Below are 22,442 nucleotides of genomic sequence, written 5' to 3'. Positions count from 1 at the left end.
TCTAAGCATAACCTGACATCAAACCGAAATCTGACTCGAACTCGACCTGCTGACCCGAATTGCCACCCCTAATTGATTTAAACTAAAATTCAAGTTATTTTGTTACAAATAATTTTTTGGATAAATTATTGTTGAATTACCACCACTATTTATTATTTATTTGTTCTAAAATTTAATTATGACCGTGCATGGCACGGGACTTAACCTAATAATTTATTATACTCCCTCCGTTACATATTACTCGCAACAAAGAAATATTTTATGTCTCACAAATAATACCCCTTTGCTGCGAGTAATATATATATATATATATATATATATATATATATATATATATATATATATATATATATATATATAATGAAAACCAAGGCTAAAATAAGAACTAGGAACTAATCTAGTCCCTTAGATCATGTTAATCAGATGGTTCACATGCTTCCCGTATCATTAATGGCATTTTTGTAATATTTTAACTTTATAAAGTAGTTTCCAGTTTCATTTCTCAAAAGTAAATGAAATCAGTCTTAAAGTAAATGAAATTGCCTTAAAAAAAAAAAAAAAAAAAAAAAAAAAAAAAAAAAAAAACTGGAAAAAAGTTTGAAAACAGCGAAATTACGAGAATGTCATTAATGAGAGCGGGTGCAATGTGAGCCATTAGATGGAGTGCGATCAATGGCTGAGATTAGTTCCTAGTTCCTAATTCCTATTATTCACTTTGGTTCTCACATGTATATTATATATATCCTATTAGGCTATTACCCTCTATTGATATTTCTTTGACAATATTTATAATAAAACAATGGAGTATCGGTTAAGAGGTAAATATCAAGGCATCAAATAGAGGATGTGTAAATTAGGATATTTATTTATGTTTTTTCAAATAGCCGGAAGGATGAAATTATATTACCTTTTTTGAAAAAAAAAAATTATGGAAACTTAAACAATGTAATTTTATATTACCTTAATTATGGAAACTTAAGCTATGTAAATTTATCTATGATACTAATTCTTCGTAATTACTGTATTTTTTACCGTTGACTTGTAAGTAGTGGTTGTTGTTGGATCCCACGTATTGGAATCTTCATCAGTATTTTGGCATAACTCCTAGCTGTAGATACTGACGTTAAATTTAAATAAGACACATACAACTATACAATTATGCAACTTAATTTTTTTTTTTTGAAAGATTATGCAACCTAATTATGATATAACTCGTACTTTTTAGTTTTTTAATTATTACATCAAGTTTTTTTAAAAAAAGATTTTATAAATATTGCACCATATTTTTTTTTGTAAAATTAAATTGTCATAAATATTACACCATATTTTTTTTTGGGAAACACTATATTTATTTTAGGAAGCAAATAATTTTGTTCACGCTATAAACACCCTACGTATTGGAGTACTAGGTATTTACAGCGTGAAGAGAGTTATTTGTTTCGTAAAATAAATATGGTGTTTCCAAAAATATAAATGGTGTAGTAATATTTATGAAAATTTAGTTTTCTATAAAAAAAATATATGTTATTTTCCAAATATAGGTTTTTTTTTTTAAAAAAAAACACCATATTTATTTTAGGAAACAAATAAATAACTTTAATACTCCATAATGTTTACTTTAGGAGTATATATTTAACACTTAATCTTTAGTTTATATTTTACCCCTCTTTTTTTTCCCACTACTAGAAAAAAGTATGTCAAAAGTCTATGGTGTAACGATAAAAGAACGAAGAAAGCATATACAAGGATAATTAAGCTAGTATGTCCGTAGTCTAACACATTATTACCTCTAATAAATGGTTCGAAATAATTTGAACCTAAATTCGTTTGTTTTTGGTCCAACTCAAAAGAGAGACTATAGGGAAAACATTTGAATATTGAGCTAAGACAACTCAAATTTCCTCACTCATGAGCTAGCTAAACTGCTAAAGATATATGTGGCGAGTAAAAAGAGGAATTAAAGAAATATGACTTCAAAATTAGGAAAAAAAAATTTTAAAAAAAAATTACACTCTTTATCCACGTAGTAATCTTTGATTAAATAATTAATCTTTCCTTAAATTATTTGGTAGATTCCAAATCAATATTCATAATCATAATCATGATTGTTTTCCTAATTTAAATAAATCTACCAACTCTACAATCTTTGTTTCAATTAAATTAAATTTTTTTTAAAAAAAAAAAACATCTTATATAATTGTTCTTATATTCTTAAACCCTTATTTTTCATTTTCTTATTTTGATTCCAAATTTTATGGTCTACCTCTCAAAATAATATACCAGAAATAGTGTTCATTCTTCTTGATTTTTTTTGGGAGCAAAAGAAAATACATCAATTTTTTTCTTCTTGAATTCTGGGGATTTGAATTTTCTTTTCTTCCCCTTCCCCTTGAAGGGGAAATTTCCGTCTTTACAAATTAATATTTTCGTCTTCATAATTAATTAATTTAGATATTAATTAAACAAATAATTCTGGGCTTGTAATTGATGATTATGAGTTGTTTTTCATGCATAAATATACCCAAAAAGAGGTTTCCTTTTGAAGATGAGAGGCTCTTTAATCCTGATTCTCCCTCTTATTCTTACACTCCAGGTTTCTCTTCTTCTCTTTTTTTTTTATATATTTTATGTTTCTTGTAGTTGCGAATTATTAATTTATAATTTAATTGTTTAATAATAAGAAGAAGAAAACAATAGAATTTGTTTTTATCAAGAAAATACATGCACTTTTATCTTGGGAGACGTATGGGGTTCTAGGGGAATTGGTTATGATACACGAATCCGGGTGTGTGGGTCACGGTACCTAGTCGTCCCAATGTGGGGGTTCCTAGGTTGAGGTGTCAATTCGGGTCACTAGGTTGAATTCAGTTGGGAAGGGGTGGGGGTGACTTTCCTTGGACTCTAAGCGACTGGGTCATGTACATGGATGAGGTGGGAGGCGACTTTCCTTGGGCTCTAAGCGAGTGGGCAGTGATCCTTGAACCCACATGTGAAAGGTTCATAGAATTAATATAACATTAAATTAGGAAAGAAATTGTTATAACATGAGTGATAACTGATAAGTTTTTTTTTTTTTTTTTTTTTTTTTTTTTTAACGGGGACTGATAAGTTTATGTAGGGCAAATTTCTTTTTTTTTTTTTTTTTTTTTATCTAATTTAGGAAAAAAAAAAAAAGTATTTATTTGTTTGTAAGATTTTATGAAATTTCAGGGTTTTTTCCATCAGAAATTTGTGAGTGTAAAAATGTAGAATATCCTAAATCCTTGTGAAATTAGATGTTAGGATGTGTAGTAAGATTGAAAATAATTTTGAAAACATTTTTAGAGTTGTTTTTAAACAAGTGCATTTTGATGCAGATGGGAAGGAAAATTCACAGTTTGAAAATGCAGGTGAGACCTATATAAAAACTTAGTCATGACTCGAAAATTCAAATTAAATTTTGGTGTTATCTTACTTTAAAATTGATGCAGATCATGATAGAAAAACAGGGTCCTTAGGTGATAAGCAGAATGTGGTTGATACAATAGATGCCACTGCAGCTCAGAGCTTCAGTTTCCAAGACCTTGCAGTCGCGACAAAGAACTTTAGGGAGTCTAATTTGATCGGAGAAGGTGGCTTTGGGAAGGTTTATAAGGGTCGTTTGGATAATGGACAGGTAAATTACCTTTCCATATTAAAATTTCTTACACCAGGTTCAAGCATTTCGAATTCAACCTTTGTTCATAGGCTTATATGTGCTTAATTTTATGATGTGATCATTTGATGTTACACCAGTCTTTATGTAGCTGCTGTCTGCTGATATTGAATTACAAAGAAATTGTTAGAAACTGAGAAAGAAGTTATCTTATTTCGATCTTTTCATTATAAATGATTTCTTTTCAATTTGGATCCTTTGAAGTTGTTAATGACAGGAAAAGAATAAGGAAAAGCTATGAAGTCTTAGCTATATGTGCAAAATTCTGAAGAATCTGAACTGATACCTAGCAGAACCAACTTTTTCGTACGTTTAGTGTTATTTTTATTGTTGATTTTCTTATGGAAGATTATAAGTTCAAATATAATTCATTGTGCAATGATAAAAAGAACAAGTTTTATAAAAATAAACTGTTTCAATAATTGTACATTATTTTGTACATACCCCTTCCTATGATCCGAAAAGGGAAATAATAAGCTGAACAAATTCTGAAAATCAAAGTTTTAGATGAACATATCTTTGAAGTCATAACCTCAAGCAGAGGAAAGAAAGTGTTAGCTCACTGCTGATATATAAGCCTCAAGCTAAGCTAAAAATCTAGCTTAAGGCGTCTCTCTGTTTGCGACTTTCTGCAGGAAAAGTTTCTATGATAAAAAAGATCTAGCTTAAGGCGTCTCCAGTTTTATGGAATGTGATTATGTGATGTGTTGATATATATAGTAACAGCTTTCTTACTAACTCATCGCCCCTTTACTTTTTTTGTTCTGCTTTTTATACAGTTAATTGCTGCTAAAAGGCTTAATTTGGACAGCCTTCAAGGCAATCAGGAGTTCATCATTGAAGTTTTGATGTTAAGCTTGCTGCATCATGAAAACCTGGTCACTCTGACTGGCTATTGTGCTGAAGGCGATCAAAGAATCTTGGTTTACGAGTACATGCCCAAGGGCAGCTTGGCTGACCATCTTTTCGGTAACTATTTGCCTGTTTTCCTGTCACAAACAAGACAGCAATTTCAGTTTCTTACTGCTGTTTCATGGATCATTATGTAATGTCATTTAGCTTTCTAATTGTTATTTTTTCCTAGATCTTGAGAGTGACAAAGATGCCCTGGATTGGAATGCGCGGGTAAAGATTGCTGCTGGTGCTGCACGCGGACTAGAGTATCTACACTGTGTTGCAAAGCCACCTGTAATCTATCGCGATCTCAAGTCAGCCAACATCTTGTTGGATAACGAGTTCAACCCAAAGCTCTCGGATTTTGGACTTGCAAAGCTCGGTCCTATGGATGACAATACTCATGTGTCAACAAGGGTGATGGGAACATTTGGATATTGTGCTCCAGAATATGCTATGACTGGAAAACTTACCTTAAAATCTGACATCTTCAGTTTTGGCGTAGTCTTGTTGGAAATTGTTACAGGAAGGAAGGCATTCGACATTACAAAGAGGCATGGCCATCAGAGTCTAGTTGTTTGGGTAAGATTCAAAAGCTGAAATTTTAATTTTCACGGAGCAAGAATAAGTCTCTTTTGATCATTAAATTATCTTCTTTAATCTTCAAATGGTTGCAGTCTCGTCCCTATTTGAAATATCGACGAAAGTACATTGACATAGTAGATCCTCGGCTGAGGGGGAAGTTCCCTACCCGCTCTGCCCGTCACCTGATTGCTGTTACCTCCATGTGTTTAAACGACGAACCAAACCTACGACCCTGTATGAGCGACATTGTGGTGGCACTTGACTACTTAGCCAATGAATGCCAGTCACCCCCAAGTGCATCTTCAACTGCCCAAAGTACCCCGACACGTTCGAGCACTTTGACAACGGAACAGCAGGCTAATCCCTACTCTCCAAAGAAACTCTCCTCAAAGGAGGACTCTCCAAGCAAGCAGACAATTAAATGAGGAGAGGGCAATCAGTCGAACTTAAATGAGATGAATGCTTTTTCGTCATATTAGTATGCTCGTCTAATCTCTAAATTTGCTTAGCATCAAGGACAAGAAAAGTGAAACTCATAAAATGGAGAGGATATGGAGCAATTTTTTATGTACAAGATGGAAAAGAAGAATATCTTTATCTATATATGCTGTGCAATAAAAATCGGTTAACATCGCAAAAAGATATTATTTTTTGCCTCCATATTAAAGATTGAATGTGGAAAGCAACAATATACATATCCATTTATGCTCCACAGACTTCATAGTTTAAGGTAAAACTAATTACACCGCTCGTGCGTGAAAATGCAAGCTTATAGAACCACAACAATGGCCCTGGTGAGCTGAAAGGTTTTAGACACACCCAAAGGAGTGATGTGCATCCACAATGTAATGCTCGTCCATATGTGCCTTGAAATTTTTTCGAGATCGTAACTAGTTTTTACGCTAGAAGATCTGCTGGTCAGAATTATATAGGAGATTTGCTAGTAACGGTTACTTCCAACAGTACGAAAATGCAATATGCTCCTACTAGTTCATCCATTTCACAATACATGTCATGCGTGAATCTAGAGTGACTAATAAATAAGATAACATAAAAGAAAAAAGAAATACTTCATAACTCATCTTTTAATACTAGCAAGATGAATAAGATTTAACATAAAAGAACGAAAGATGTACTACGTATTTCACAAGGCTCCCAAAACATTTGAGATGATAGTCATGAGACCCCCTCTAAACAGATTATCACCAACTTATCTGGGAAAAGTTGCTGGTAGATTGCTAGATCATGCATTAAAAAAATCCTCATAAACTCGCGGTTGATTAAGTGAGATCATAAACTTCTTTACTAATCAAGCAACATGAAACTTAACAATTGAAAATGGCAAGCAGGTCTTGGAAGCATAAAAATTTAGCAATAAGTTCCTATCTCAAGTTCTTTAACAGCAACTTTGAATACATTCAAATAAGAATTGGAATAAGTTCCCGGCAATATACCGTATCTAATTCAGAAGGAAGCAAACATCATTTCCCCGAACTAAGCTCTAGATAGCATATTAATGCCGGCCATATAGGAAGTACTGAGTTCTTTAACAGTAACTTTGAATACATTTAAATAAGAGTTCGAATAAGTCCCCGGCAACGTTTTCTCTAATTCAGAAGGAAGCAAACATCATTTCCCCAATCTAAGCTCTAGAAAGTATATCAATGCCGGTCAAATAGGAAGTATTCAAGATAGGAACGGCAGTTGAAAGTAGGGTGCTTCTCATAGGCGAGCAATGACAGCTTCCACTTCAGCAGGAGTATACAAGTGGTAGGTTGGGGAAACCTTAGCAATGTCAACATTGTTTGGTGTCACCTGCAATATAAAAGGAGGGTTAGAGTGTTAGACTGTTAGAGCACCAATGACACAAACCCTTTCTCACAACTTAACTATAATCAAGGGCGAAAAAATACCTTTTCCTCCATAACCTGCTTCAAGGTCGAAAGAGCTATGGTCTCAGCTTCTTGAAATGTCAAATCCTGTTGTGGAAAAAACAAAGAGCCTGGTGGATATAGTTTCACAAATACTACAATGAAAGGCTTTCAAACTCCATAACTACTGTTTTATAATATTAATAGAATTTTTGTGGATTCCTTCTGGATTCCATATTGTGTAGATTACCTCCTTTAGCAGATTGTACAATTTAGAGCTTTGTTCACTTATCTAGATCCAAGGTATTGCATAAATGTCCAACACAAGTATAGCAAGGTAATTAGAGAAACCAAGCAACAAAGAAAACAAGAAGATAGGATTAATCCTATTTACAACTTTTTGACCATCTTCTGAATCTCAGGTTTCCTTGTCAATAGGCTTTCTGATAACTGGAATCTTCAAAGGAAGCAGAAAAATTGTTGGCTAAGTAGGATACCAGGAGGAGGTTCTCAATTTTATTGGACTTTTCAAAGTCTCTTATTAGGAGAAGCATATATACTGTGTAATCGTGTATGTTTAAGTGTTTCTAGCAGCCAATCATAGTTATTTCACCAACCAAAGTCTGTTGAACAAGAGCTTTTATGTTTAGTTTTACGAGAAAACCTTTTATGTCAATTCTGTTAAAATAAAAAAGACACCATTTCACCTGATTCCGGCGAACAAGTCTAACATATGACATTTGACTTCCCTTTTCTCCATATATTAAACAAGTCAAAGATAATGACTGGCACATGAAATACGCTCACAATATAAACCCCATTTCCCCCACAATCACTAGCCTATCTGACTATAATCTCTTCTTTCTTCCCTATTTAACTCCAACACCACTGAATTCCCACCCCTCCGCTGCTTGTATTTAAACACAAGAGAGCATTTCCTCTCATCGTTCACCTTATCTTAACACAAGAGTCGGGGAAATAAAAAATCTAATTGAAGGGCTCCCAGTAATTTGGGCAGGACATTTGACTGACAAGTAATGGTGTTAAATTTCTTCAATTGTTTTATTTGGGCTTAAAAATTTTTGATGACTTGAATTTTGCAATTTGTAACCGTTTGTTTCACTTATAATGCCTTCAAACTCTGCACCATCAAGCCTTTAGGACTCGTACAATGCAGATGCAATCTTCATTTTGCACAGATGAAATGGTGGACTGTTGATTAACCAGAAACAAGTTTCAGACCATATAAGGAAGAGAATTGATAGAATGGCAAAGGGAGGTTACCCGTAAACTGACTTGACCCAAAAAAAAAATGCTAATTGGGTTGGAAATTCGATATATGTTAGATTTGGGAATTGAACAAGAAAGATAGGGAAGACAAGAAATATTTAATGGGTTAGATGATTGAGGGGGTAATTTTTCATTTTTTAAGGTTTTGACAACAATCTTGGGATAAGGACTACCATTTCAGGGCCATCAGCGGCAACCACCATGTCAATGATATAATTGAGTACACCACGAGCATCGCCTCACTGGAAGGATCAAAAGCCCTAACCTTTAGATCAACTCTGTTCAACCAATGGCTCCAATTTGAGGTACTTGTTCATTATTCGCCGGCATTGGTGAGCTTCGTCGTGTAGCTATGATGGTGGCCAGCTGCTTCTATTGGGCAGCTATAATGGCGGAGAGATATGGAGGTGAGGAGATAGTATATAGAAGATAATAGCAGAGGAGAGTTAACTTTTTTTTTTTTTTACTAGGGAAACGGTTACAGTAGGGGAGGTGGGTAATTATTGACCCCCTTATTTAGGGGAATAGGTTACCCAGATCACAACTTTAAAAAATTTCAGAATTATTACTTTTTTTTCACCCTCCCATTACAATAAACACCTATTCCAGAGCAACCCCTAAGAGAGACTAAGTTTTAATTGTGAGAGCAAATCATGCACAAGAGTACATGTACAAAAAAGGAGGAGAAAATGATCAGAATTGACTATTTACCAAAATTTGGTGAAAAGGCACCTTTTTTAATAAATTTGACATAAAAGGTGATTTCCCATAAATACAATTATAGAAGGTGTTATCTTACATTTGATAGGTGGTCCTATCAAATAATTTTCAATATATTCCTGTCCCAAATTTTATTTGAAGGTCAGAGCCTCCCAAAAAAGGATAAATGCTTTCACTGGAACAAAAACTAATGACAATTTAACATTGGTCATAACTTGCAGAACCAACAGCCAGAAAAAGGAATACTATGTCAGATGCTTGGCTATTGTTGTAATTAAAGTACCGAGATACGGAGTTACTTGTTTCACAACAAAAAGATTTTATCTTTAAGGGATTTAAAGTTTAGACTCTTAGAGGTTTAAGGAAAATTTGGAAGACAGCACCTGTCCAATCTCAATCTAAGAGCATTAACAACTATGTTAATTTAAGGAGCAGAAGGAGATCAGATAGTTCTCTGGCAAAGCTCAATATTTGGGTTAGTATCATGAAATAAACAGGACAATTTCCAACACAAATTTTTTACTCCCTTCGATCCTATTTGTTCTTCCCGTTTCCAAATAGGAAGAATCAAAAGTTGTTCTCATATTAAATCTTTCAATATATGGTCAAAATACTCCCATCCCTATAATTATATGGTTAATGTGCCAAAATCTATTACTCCCTCCTTCCCGAAAGGTCACGTTTGGTAGTTTTATACGGTTAATAAGGAGAAAATAAGATGGTGGAAAGCAATAATTGGATGCCACATATATCAAATACTAAGGAATTAAATCAACTTTGAAAATAGGAATATTTGCATTGGGAGTAGGTAAATAGGAATAATCGCATCGGGACTATAAGAATAATTTGATAAACGGGAATAGTTACATGAAAAAAAATGTAAGTATATGCGAAATGTGTAAAAAAAATTATTATTTTAATCTACTCCCTCCATTCTAAAAGAGGGTTAAAGTTTGCCCTTTTTGGCGCTCCCCTTTAATGGTTATGTTTCAATTGATCTTTTACACAATTCCCACATACATACATATTTTCCATGCAACTATCCCCATTTATCAAAATATTTACATATTCCCAAAGCATCAATTCTTATTTACAAAAATATTTACCTACTCCCAATACAAATAATTCTATTTTCAAAATTAATTTAACACTTATTTTTAGGGGTGTAAACGAGTTGATACGTTCGTGAACTACTCGCGGACAAGCTCAGTCAAAACTCGATCAAAACTCGTTTGTTAAACTAACAAACAAGCTTGAACAAAAGTCTTAAGCTCGTCAAATAGATGAACAAAGCTCGAACAACATCATGTTCGGTTCAATAATGTTCATGAACAACTCGTTTAAGTTCAATTAAAAGCTTTTTCATGCCTAAATAAAACTCTGGTCAATTTATGCATCTTTTACTCATACATATTTGTAAAGAGTACCAATTATTTCATTACATATAGGCATGAAAACTCTTTTATTACCTTTTTCTATAGAAAGAAGGAAACATCTTATATAAAACTTGAAAGAAATCTTTTTTGTGATGATAAACTAGGGCTCGTTTATATAATCAAGCCCGATTTAAACCTGTTTAAGCTTGAATTTATACTCGAAATGCAAACGAGTGTGTTCGTGAACAAAACTCGGACAAGCCAAATTGTTAACGAGCCAAGCTTGAACAAGATTTTTAAAAGCTCGTTCAAGCTCGAGATTGTTCGAACACGAATAATTCTTATCAAGCTTATGAACAAATTGAAACTCAGCTCGACTCAGATTGTTCGCAACCCAACTTATTTTCCACTTTCTTATTTTCTTTATTAACCGTGAAAAACCACCAAACGTAACCTTCTTCAGGAACAAAGGGAGTAGGAAATAATTAAAACATAATCATTAAAGACGAGTGCTTAAAATAGCAAACGTAATCGTCTTTTAGGAACAAGGAGAGTACCTTTTTCACTTTTCCATACAACTTTTAAGAACAATTTTCATCTAACTTAATTTCCTCATGCATGATTCCAATTATTTAATCATCATTCGGTCTTCCCAATCATCATATCAACTACCATGTCCCTTTTTTTTCTTAATTTAAGTTTAATGTAAAAAGTAGTCTTTATTCCCTCCATTACTTTTCTACAGTTACATTTGTTTTTTTACGCGGATATTAAGGAAGAAAAAAACTTTGGATGTATGTAAATGAGAATATTTGTTGTGGAATTAGATAAACATTTTGGTAAATGAAAATATTTGCTTAGGGAGTAGATAAATATTTACATAAATGGAATAGTTACTTTGGGGTTATGTTAATAATTGGTAATTGGAAATAGTTGCATTGGAAGTAGGTAATATGAGGATAAGTGTATTGGAAATGTGAAAATATGGGGGAAATGTATAGAATTAATATTCTACTTTAGAAAATTTTAGAAATGTAACCATCAAAGGAACGCCCAAAATAAACATAACAAAAAAAGTGATGGAGGGAGTATTATTTAAATTGTTTCTATCATTAAGTTTTACTTTTCTTCCCGATTCCAAATGAAATGAACAAATAGAATTGGAGGGAGTCATTTATAGCTCATAGAATGATATTATCTTATTGCTACCTTTAAGAACCAGCTTTTGGAGCCTTGTTAGTAACTTTTCACTTTTTAATTGGTGCCTGAAATAATTTGTACACATGGATTTCTGTAGGTCTTCTTCTTCTTCTTTTTTTTTTTTTTTTTTTTTTTTTTTTTTTTTTTTTTTTTGGCAAGACTTTAACTCTATAAAAGGCATCTCAATTGAGAAAACCTTATAAGGAGATACTCTTGTTTGGTAGTGTTACTATTACCCTAGCCGGTAATATTAGCCAAGTTTGGGCGCGCTTTTTTTTTTTGGTCATTTATACTTCAATAATAATCATTTCCTTATCAAAATAAAACTTGACATTCAAAGTTTAAATAGCAACATGGTAAGGTAACCAGTTCACCTCACTCCTATGTGAGAGATACCACATAACATGCAGTGGACATACCTTTCTATATTGCTCCTGCAAATTGCTGTCTGCACCTTCAGAACCAGAACCAATAGCCTTAGCACTGCACTGCCAAAATGTACCAGATGGATCTGTATGATACCTGTATGAGAAAGAGTTTCATCTTACATAAAAAAAAAAAAAAAAAAAAAAAAAAAAAAAAAAAAAAAAAAACCCTAAAAAACAAGTAGATCACATGCCAAAAACTAAGAGATATCCTCTGCATATACAAGATATCCAATAAGTACACTTACAAGCTGGGTCCATTTTCATCATGACCTGCAATGAGAAGAGATACACCAAAAGGACGGGACTGCAAATACATAAAGTTTTACATTAGAAACAAATGGGACAGAAAGATCCCTACAGTAGAGGAAAAATTGACTCTCTGTAACGCAATTATAGGAGTTCATATCACCATAGAAGGGGGGTGAAAGAAACAAGCTGTAGGGTAATGGGAAAGAAGGAAATCAGCAAATGGGCTTCTATGGAAGTAGTAAGATTATATAGCTATTGTGTAGCTGGAGTCAATTGTTCTACTCAGAATAGCACTTGGCACCAAGAAGATGCAGCTTTTTTTGTTAAAGCTTTTGCTGGAACTGCTCTCTACAAACTCAGAATCAAGAAATGACAGTTCACTAAAGTAAGATTCTAAGTAGGTAACATCTCCTGAGAGAGCACTACCCTGTTGCAAAATCCAGGAGTTTCATAATCTTTTTTTTTTTTTTTTTTTTTGACAAAAGGAGTTTCATAATCTAGTCTTTGCAGTAAATGCACTAGAACATACTCATATCTTCCAACTCCCCCGAACACCAAATTTAAGATGAAAAAAAAAAAAAAAAACTTGATTTGTGTGAATTGTTCAGCAACAAAACTAAAAGATATATAATGATTTATGTGGCATCTAGCATCATTGGGGGAATAAAACCCAATGATTTATGTGGCATCTAGCATCATTGGTGGAATAAAACCCAAGTTCTCCACCGTTTATTTAAATAATTTATGTAGTTTTGGGGCAAGAATGAGAAACAACTACAATTTCTATAGTTACTTCAATTTTTCAATTACTTCCTATCTTTACGTTGGGGAGATAGGGAGAAGTGATCCCAATTCGCACATACCCATGACACCCTGGTAATTGGCTTTTTAATGGCTTTTTGGTTAGCTTTTGGCTTTTGGCTTTTTTAGGTGGTCAAACAGTCAAAAAATGTGTTTGGTAATTGGCTTTTTAGTCAGCGAAAAAGCTAGCTTTTAAGCCAAAATGAAAAAGCTGCTTTGAGTAGCTTTTTTGTTGGCTTTTGGCTTGTTGGCCCACAAATTATATGATAAGCAGCCAACAACCACCAATTAATTTACCAAACACTTTTATAAACAGCCAGCTTAAACAGCCAATTTCAAAAGCCATTATAAACAGTCAAACATTCCAGCCGGTCAAACAAGCCAAGTGAACCAGCCAACAGCCATTTGCCAAACAAGGCCACAATCATTTTGAATGCTCGCTTGAATATTTAATACTTGCACTACATCCTAGTTCCATAGATTTATTCAATAATGAAACAATACAGCCTACCTCCTAGCTGCAAATACAAGGGATGAAAGAAGTCAACTAAAGTTTTAAGGAAAAGGCAATTCACCATTGATTCTTCGTCTCCTTCTCCAAAGCGCAATGCTAGATCACACAAAGCTTGTGTGGTAGATTCAACATTCATTGGCTCACCATAAGAGAATCTGTGATTCTGTTGCAAGGAAATGGAACAAAACAATAATATTTCTGCCCATATTGCACTTATAAAATAAGTTCACAATAAACCAATGACTAAAGATGTTAAATTACCTGGGTCTCCACCCTTGCATGCTCAACAAGTGTGCGAGCATCAGCAATCAATCCACTCATAGCACACCCAATATGCTCATCAATTTCCATGATTTTTTCAACACTGCTAGGCTCCTGAAAGAAATTCAAAGACAGTAACACTAAGAATCAATCTTTCACACAATGAAAAAATTGAATCACCATAATTCACAACGTGAACAAGAAAAAAATAATTAATATCAAATCTTTGCCTCCTAAGTTAATATAATTGGCAGGACTAGCATATTACCTAATTGTTCCATGTCAAGGATACCTAGTGGCATTAAGCAATCAAAATTATAAATGTTTAACCAGAAATTTATGCTGGAATTTCACAAAATTTTCAAGCAACTAGCAATCTCTATGATTTCCTAAATCTTCTTCCAAGATGTAAAGAACCTAGGATATTAATGCTTTACTCTTATTGTGAGAATATGGAAGGTCAAAAGGCTCTCATGATGGTCAAAAGACTCAAAGCCCTCTTTCTGTCACTTAAGAATCTAGAAGATGGCTAACAGAAGCCAACTTACTTTTTTGCTTAGCATTTATAATAGATATTCTTCCATAATTAACCCATGGAACTCAGAATAATTGAAAGGTGTGTAACATCAAACAAAGACAGTGGAGCTGTTATTGTTTTGTATCAACACTCTCTATATCATCGCGCAGCCATTAAGGGAAGGAAAGTCAAAAGGACAACAACCTCACAAGTAGAAGTTAAACCTTCACTATGATGAATCCAACACTGTCCTTCATCCTATTTTAGGTCTATATTCTCTTTGCAAGTTATAGTTGTCTAATAGTGTAGGTAATATTTATTCTGGATTCATGCTTACATGGTGTAGCATACTTGGTGACTAAAAATAAAGCCAGCATATATCCATGAAGAAAACGAAAATATCATGAACTCAAGCATATAGTATTTTATCTACAATTTTGACTAAAGTCAAGTATAGCCAAAACCTAACACTTGTCTTTAGCAACACAATAGACTCAAAAGGAAAAGTTGAACTGTCAGCCAAGCAAGAAACCTCTACCCTCAATAATCTGCTGTTTCTTTCAATCCAAGCCCACCGCCAGACTGCCAACATAAACATTATCCACTCATCAGCCATCAAACCTTTCTTCATCCTTCTTTTCCATTCCTCAAGAACACTTTTCACAGAATGAGACTCAACTCATACCAATCAAAATTAAGGATCAGTGACAAAGAAATAGAATCCAAGAATAGAAAGGGATGAGGTTAAGCAACAGACTCTCCTCTTCATTTAAGAAAACAAAGGCAAGCAAGATTGAACTCCAGAACATTATCTATGGGGTCTTTTAATTTTCTTATTCACTCCTACAGTCCTACTATCCATACATAAAAATTTGAGAAGCCTTCATCTTTCAAATTTCATTGGCAAGAAATTCAAGACAAAAATTTCTTAAAAAAACTTTGCAAAAATTCTTGACAGAAAAGGAACCATTCCCATCATATAGCGAACATAGTTTAATTATTTCCATCAGGTTCTCCCTCAAAAGAAAGTATACAGAATCCTTAAGATTGAATCTTTGAAAATAAACAGCCCAATGCTTTTTGATTAATCTTTTATGTTGCCACCTTGTAAGCAATTGCCTCCTTAAGCAACACAATTTTCAATAGATCTGGAAATTAAACCTCTAAGGGGGTGTTTGGTTCACAGAATTTTGGTATATGGTATGGGTTTAGAATGGCTAAAACTCATACCATGTGTGTGTTTGAGAAATTCGTAAATTTGAACCCATACCTCAAACCCTCAAGGTGTGGGGTTTAGAAACCCAAGGAGGGAAGTGGATTTTGCTCATACCAAACCTTAAAATAAAAAATACATAAATAAATAAAAAAATAAAAAAAAATAAACCATTCCAAAATATATTTACCAAACATTTGGTATTAAGGATCAAGGTCCAAACAAATACCCCCATGGTTTCATTCCTTATTCCAAACAGGTAGCAGCTTGTGGACCAAATGCCTATAAAGGCTATTCTACACCAAATGTCATGCCAAAACCATCTTCCCCTTGAAACTATTTAAGTAAATGAAATTTTTAGCAACAGAAAAATAACCACCCTTATCAATGATCTCTAATGCGTTTACTATTCTGGAAAATTACATTCAATATCAACAACAAACTAAATTCAATTTTGAAATTGCTTTCATTTTCAATTAGACCAAACTTCTTGGAAATAAATACACTACACCAGCAAGTTTTCTCTTCTTGAAAAGATGTTTTACAAATTTTCTACTATCTTTATTTCATATTATGTGCTTTATTAAAAATGGATGTTACACATTAAATGCAACAAATGTTTTATTCCCTTTTTAAGTTATCATTTCACTCTCTCTCTTCATCACATGCATCCCTATCTTTCTCTCTCCATTTAATACTCATAAAAAAAATTGCCTAGGAGTCCGTGTAAAGGACTTTGTTGCACATAATACAAAACGGAGGTAGTATAAGTATGTTGCTTGCATTATTGTCTTGAGCATACTGTTAATGTACAATATCTTGCAGCCCAATTCCAAAAAGAGGCTTTTTTTTAGCCTCTTAATTATTCGATCCCAAATAAATTTGCTTTTGAATGGGACACAAGAGGAAGGCCTAAATATAAAGATGTTTTGCCAGACCCAAAAAAAACTGACAAAGAAAGAAATTTTGGAACTTCAACCATCTGTTAAATCCTAAAATTGATTCACTACTCAGTAGAACTGATGTGAAGTAACCCAAGTTTTATAATAAGCGGCCAGAAAGCAAACAAATAAACAATTAACTATGGGAAGAAAATGTCTTTACTGCATACACTTTTGCTTCCAGAAGACCAACATTATTAATAGTATTCACCAATTTTCTCAACAAAGAAGTGTCACTTGTATATGAAAATATAAACTTCCATCTCTAGAGTCCTAAAGACATCCTACATACACAGTACACACGTTTTCCTTATTATTATTGACCAAGAACCAAGTTCAAGTAGCCGTTTTTAATCAAAAGCTATACACTCACACGCCTTATAATTTCTTTCACTCTGCAAAAACATTTTACCAAAAATAAATAAATATAAACAAAATGAAGTACATTTATTGATTTATGCCTTTATGATGCCCGAAAATTCCTCCAGAGCATCTTCAAGTATAGAGTCCTATCGACACCCTACGTGTATACATCTAACTTGAATTTATTGATCGGGAACTAAGTTCAAGAAGCAATTTTCCAATAGCTACGCATTCACCCTTATAACTTCTTTCATCAAGCAAAAACCAAACTATTCAAATCCTATTTAGTCTATCTGGAGGAGAAGCTAGGAGAACTTGGTTCACTTCGGCTTTTGTTGATGCCATGTGAATCGCTAGAAACATGTAAAGTGTTGGCATTCTTGCTATCTCTTGAATGCTTTGATCCATCTATGAATGCTAGTTCATTACAGCTTATATTCAACAAAAAATCACATAAAGGAAGATCCCTTGCAGCAAAAGTTTCCACTTTCTACTTCAGCAAAAGGGGCATACTGACACAGTCAAAATAAATAGGCATGAAAGAGGGTTTAACATTAACATTGTTCTCGATAAATATTAGTAACCATGTAAGTTGAATATACCAGTAATGGAGAGGTGATACGTTTTTCGACAGCAAGCACAACACCTTCATTAGTCCTTATCCCAATTGCAGTTGAACCCAACTGTATTCAGATGAAGATTAGAGAATATGTTAACACTAAAATCGTATCGCATACACCGGGGATGATCCCGGTCACGCCATCCAACAATAATGACACATTAACACACAAAAAATGAACAAAAAAAATACCTTGATAGCTTCAATTGCATATTCAACTTGAAACAATCTCCCTTCAGGAGAAAAGGTGTTGACTCCTCTGTCATACTCAGTCCTTCATTAGCAACAACATGAACAAATAAGAGAATTTGTCAAAAACCCAGAAATGATTCGAAATGAATTACAACATAAATCAATAAATGTTTCAAAACTCAATTTAATTACCTGGTGAGAAACATCCTTACTCAATTATAGCAGAAAAACAAATGTCCTGTCAATCAATCGAGATTCAGTAGGTAATTAATCAATCGATAAAGTAAGGAACAATTAGGGTTAGGGTTTATCATTTTGAATCAGAAATCAATCGAAAATTCTTCAGAAATTGAATCAATTACAATGAGAAAAACAAGATTATACCTACGAAAGATTAAAGAGGACGAACCGATCTTATTGCGAATTGTAGAGCTGAATTAGTGAGAATCCCCCTCTAGTGTTCTTGAGCTACTAATTTTGAGCTTTTAAAATGTGTCCAAAAACTAAGTAATTGTGGACTTAAGAATAAAATTGAAATCTTGTCATGCAAGAAAAAGGAAAAGGGAAAAGCAACAAATGCTACCTCACTTTTACACAGTTGGGTTCACTCTACGGAGTACTATACTTTTTCAGTTGGCAACCAATAGTCCATGGAGGGTAAGCTGGCTAACACAAGTTAACCAACAATCGATGGTCTGTGCTAAGGTGAGCATGGGTCGGGTATCCAATCCATCGTGATTATCGAGTCAAGTACTCCGTATCTAGTAATCAATAACTCTAACTATCATATCCACATCAATACTCAATGAGTCAATATGTGTGGTATCCAAATATGAAAAGATAGACCATAAAATTTAGTTACTTCATTAATAATTGATAATTTTATATCTTCTATTTCTTTTAATTGACACGTTTTGACTTTTGTGCAGTATTCACGTAACTTACTTTGACTTCTATTTTGTGATTCAGTGTTGAGAAAAACATAATTATGTGGGTCTTGTTAGATTAATATCAACTTCCCAAATGTCAACTTTTTATTATGTTTGCTAATACATAGTTAAATATATTTACAATTAAGTATGCGTTGGAAAACATGCCTATATATAATGTGTCAACTAATATGAATTGAACAAAGTACTATTTATTCAAGGAAATTTTGTCTATAGCTACCCCAAATATAGGATCATTTTTTAACCCTCTTTTTTTTTAATTTTTTTAGAACTACCCGCAAGTTTGGAAACGTTTGGGTAACATTACTCAATAATGTTTTCTGTCCAATTAAGACGTTATCGGGGCCCACTTTTTCACTTTCTCACCTAATTAACTCCCCCCCAAACTACTTTATCTCATCATCTCTCCTCCCTAATTAATTTTCCCTCCATTATCGCCCTAAAAATCCGAGAGAAGATAAACTGTAACACCCCCAAAACTCCCTCTACGTAAATACTATATTTATACGTATACAAATACCGTAGAGATAGACTTGGGCGTATTACCGCCACGTGAAAACGTAAGACTTAATTAATTACTCAAACTGCAGCGGAAAAATAACTAACTTATATTAATAATATGAATAATTATAATAACTGCTTCAAAATAAGCTAATAAAAAACTTGTCCATACATAAATAAAATTAATTCCTATTTATGTGATCCCAATCCCGACTCTAGTATGCGTACGAACAACTTCACACCTGAAATCAAGACTGCTTACCAAAATGGTAAACAGGGCGAACCAAAACAAAAAGGAAAACAGATTAGCAAAAGCGCTAAGTACGTATAAATGCAAGGCATGTAAATACTTTTATTAGGCAAACATGCTTTCGAAATAACCATCTAAATTTAAACCTGTCACGATTCACTTTCCAAAATAAAACTTTCCAAAAATAATTAAACCTTCCAAGGGTAGTAATATCCATCAATAAAAACTTTCCAAACCAATAGATTTCCAATTTATAAACTTCTCAATTTTTAATACATTTCTGAACCAATTTTCCTCACCTAAGTGTGCACACCCCCCAAGCAAGTTATACTACACTCGAGGAAAGACCAGATCATACAAAGCTCATGGTCTTACTTAACCAGTCCCGGGTAGAGGGACAATTAAAATATCAAATACTCAGGCTCACAATGAGCTACAAATTAATTAAACCAAGTGATTTATAAATCAAACAACTTTTATTAAATCGATCAACATTTAGAGATCAAACCTTCAAATCATAAAATTATATACTTTACTTAACATGAAAATTGTTAACTTAAATATTCATACGCAACATTTATTCAAACAATCATTAAAACAAACATTATACAAAACACGCATTCAAAATTGTATCAAGGACCTAGCCACCTATACGTACCTTGATCACGAGAAAAAAAAAGGTACGACTACTAAACTTGACCACGATCGGGAGACTCCTCCTACACAAATAAAATAACCTTAATTAATATAAGGTTAACAAAATAACACAAATCCAAAAACACCATTCTATTGTGCATGAACTACCTAAATATTAACCTTTATCAAAATAGTGCTATTAGTATAGTTGGGTGGTCGTTGGTGGCGGATGAGGTGGTTGTTCGGTGGCAACAACTTGGTTATGGGTTGCAGAGTTTATTTAAGCTAGATAGAGTAAGAAGAAGGGGTGATGAGATAGAGAGTAGAGAAGAGGATTTCTGATTTTTGGTGTGAGGAATTTGTGAAGTGTTGAGGGTCTATTTATAGTGTTTAAGGGTGGAAAAGATAGAGTTCAAGAAGGTATAGGATTAGTATGAAAACTAGATAAGTTTGGTTAGTTAAAGGAACTTGAATGTCATTTGGCCTAGGTTAATTTATGTAGAAAAGAAACTAATGAAAGATATTAGGAAAATAAATAAATAAATAAATAAATAAGATAGGTGTTAATAAGATAGGGAGTAGAATAGATTAAGATACTTAACAAAGGTTGTTGAATGGAATTACTCCAATTCTCACGGCCAACCCTTTTTTTTTTTTTTTTTTACATATATATATATATATATAACGAAAATCATTCTTAAATAAATAAAATAATTAGATTTGATAATTAAATCAAGTTAAAATATATAGATAATATCAAAACTAAGATTTGTTGTAACTTATGAGATAATAATTAAGCTAAAGTTGTTAAGTATTATTAAGATAAAATCCGGAAAATAAAATTAAAAACGGCGTATAACGTTAATTAATAAAAATACGGACCGACCAAGATCATAATTTAGAAATTTTAATTAAAGAAATTACTAATTAAGAAAATATTTTCAAAAATTAGGGGTATTACATAATCAAACAATTGAATACAAATTCTTAGTAATTTAGGTAATGATTCACACTTTTCTTTTAATTCATTGTTTCTTGTATATGTGATAAGTGTTATTTATGTCGCTATTTCTTTTTATGTCGCTCCAAACTGTCTGGATGTTTCTGCCTCCCACTGCTACAGTTAGGAGCGCCCGTGCACTAACTTAGGAGAGCCCACTCCTATGCGGAGCTTCCTAGGCAATTTAGTAAGAGATATAAATAGATTTTTTTGGCTCATTTTAGAGGGAGGAATTCATTTCTTCAATAGTTTTTAGATTAGTTTTAGGTTTTTGTAGAGAGAAACTCTCAAATTTAAGAGAGTGAAAGTGAGAAACACAATAGTTTTCATGGATTTTGGACAATCAAAGGAGGAATTTGATGATTTGAAGATCTCCATCTTATATCAATGAGCATTCTTACTTTCTTTTCTCTTTATGTTTTCTTTAATTGCTTTGTTAATCATGTTTGAGTAGGTTTCCTTCTACTAGGTGTTGAGTGAAGCTTTGTAATGGTTAATTGAGTTATTTGAGATAAATTTGATGATAATTGTGTGATTAAATTGATTGAATTGATGATGGCATGTTGTTTGTTTTAGATTGGATTGATCTCCCATGATAGCAAACTTAATTGCATATTAGTTCTAGTTTGACAAGGGATTGTGAATTAGAATTGTTATATTTGATTGCATATTGGGTAAATTTCTTCTATGCACCTAGTCAATGAGGGATCTAGGCTAGGAATTTGAGAGATTGCTCTTGAGTGTAATTAATTCTCATTTTAATTCTTTCTGTGCATGATTGATTTTCAAATGGATTCTCATTAACTTTTTAATTGTTCAAGTGGATCTTTACCCCTAGTAGACTTTATAATATTTTGTTCTTTATATGTGTGTTAGTGTAGTTGTAGTGTCCACTATCCATAAACCGATTTCGGCGTAGCTTAAGCATTAGATCGAGAACAATCTAACATTACTGTTCCTTGTGGTTCGACTCCGAACTTACCACTAGACTTGTTTAGGGGTTAGTTTAGGATTATAATAAATTTTGTTTAGCCGTGAGGAAGTTAGTCAACGACCTAATTTCCCCGCGCTCAATATGTTACAAGTTTTAATTAAATGCAATTAATATAATTAGGGTTTAAATTTAGTAATTTAGATAGGGTTTATGAGTTCAAATAAATTTGAGGGTTTTGGTTTCTAGGGTTTTGGGGTTCAATTGAGTTCTGGGTTTCAGTTATTTTTGCTTTGAGATTGAATTCAATTGCATTTTAATTACTAATTGCCCATTGTAAATGGTAGGATGTCAATCCACTTTGCAATATCATCAAAACAAGTGCAATTTTGGCATTCCACCAAAATTGGACACATCGTGGATTCTTGGCTTATAAATTCTATGAT

The 22,442-nt window shown here is 33.1% G+C and overlaps 2 protein-coding genes across 3 annotated transcripts; one reads left to right on the top strand and one right to left on the bottom strand.

Annotated features, from left to right (window-relative positions):
* Positions 1-1,805: 1,805 nt before the first annotated feature.
* Positions 1,806-6,375, top strand: LOC110685500 (probable serine/threonine-protein kinase PBL21). Its single transcript, XM_021862030.1, has 6 exons — positions 1,806-2,593; positions 3,357-3,389; positions 3,471-3,655; positions 4,474-4,663; positions 4,779-5,170; positions 5,266-6,375. The coding sequence occupies exons 1-6, from the start codon at positions 2,488-2,490 to the stop codon at positions 5,596-5,598; spliced, it is 1,239 nt and encodes a 412-aa protein (XP_021717722.1). The 5' UTR covers positions 1,806-2,487; the 3' UTR covers positions 5,599-6,375.
* A 165-nt stretch (positions 6,376-6,540) lies between these two features.
* LOC110685501 (proteasome subunit alpha type-5-like) lies at positions 6,541-18,322 on the bottom strand. Of its 2 annotated transcripts, none has more exons than XM_021862031.1 (10): positions 18,113-18,322; positions 17,921-17,966; positions 17,729-17,810; positions 17,520-17,600; positions 13,884-13,997; positions 13,684-13,785; positions 12,304-12,362; positions 12,050-12,152; positions 7,087-7,152; positions 6,541-6,988 (listed from the first exon to the last, which is right to left on the bottom strand). In XM_021862031.1, exons 2-10 carry the CDS (start codon positions 17,932-17,934, stop codon positions 6,896-6,898), a joined length of 714 nt encoding a protein of 237 aa, XP_021717723.1. In that variant the 5' UTR covers positions 17,935-17,966; positions 18,113-18,322; the 3' UTR covers positions 6,541-6,895. The 2 variants fall into 2 exon arrangements, with proteins under 2 accessions (XP_021717723.1, XP_021717724.1); XM_021862032.1 differs by having other exon boundaries at positions 18,138-18,322.
* Positions 18,323-22,442: the final 4,120 nt, after the last annotated feature.

This window comes from Chenopodium quinoa, unplaced genomic scaffold (genome assembly GCF_001683475.1).
Source record: "Chenopodium quinoa cultivar QQ74 unplaced genomic scaffold, ASM168347v1, whole genome shotgun sequence".
Classification (NCBI taxonomy): Eukaryota; Viridiplantae; Streptophyta; class Magnoliopsida; order Caryophyllales; family Amaranthaceae; genus Chenopodium; species Chenopodium quinoa.
Note: the sequence above shows the minus strand (reverse complement) of the source record. Positions and strands in the feature narration are given on the sequence as shown.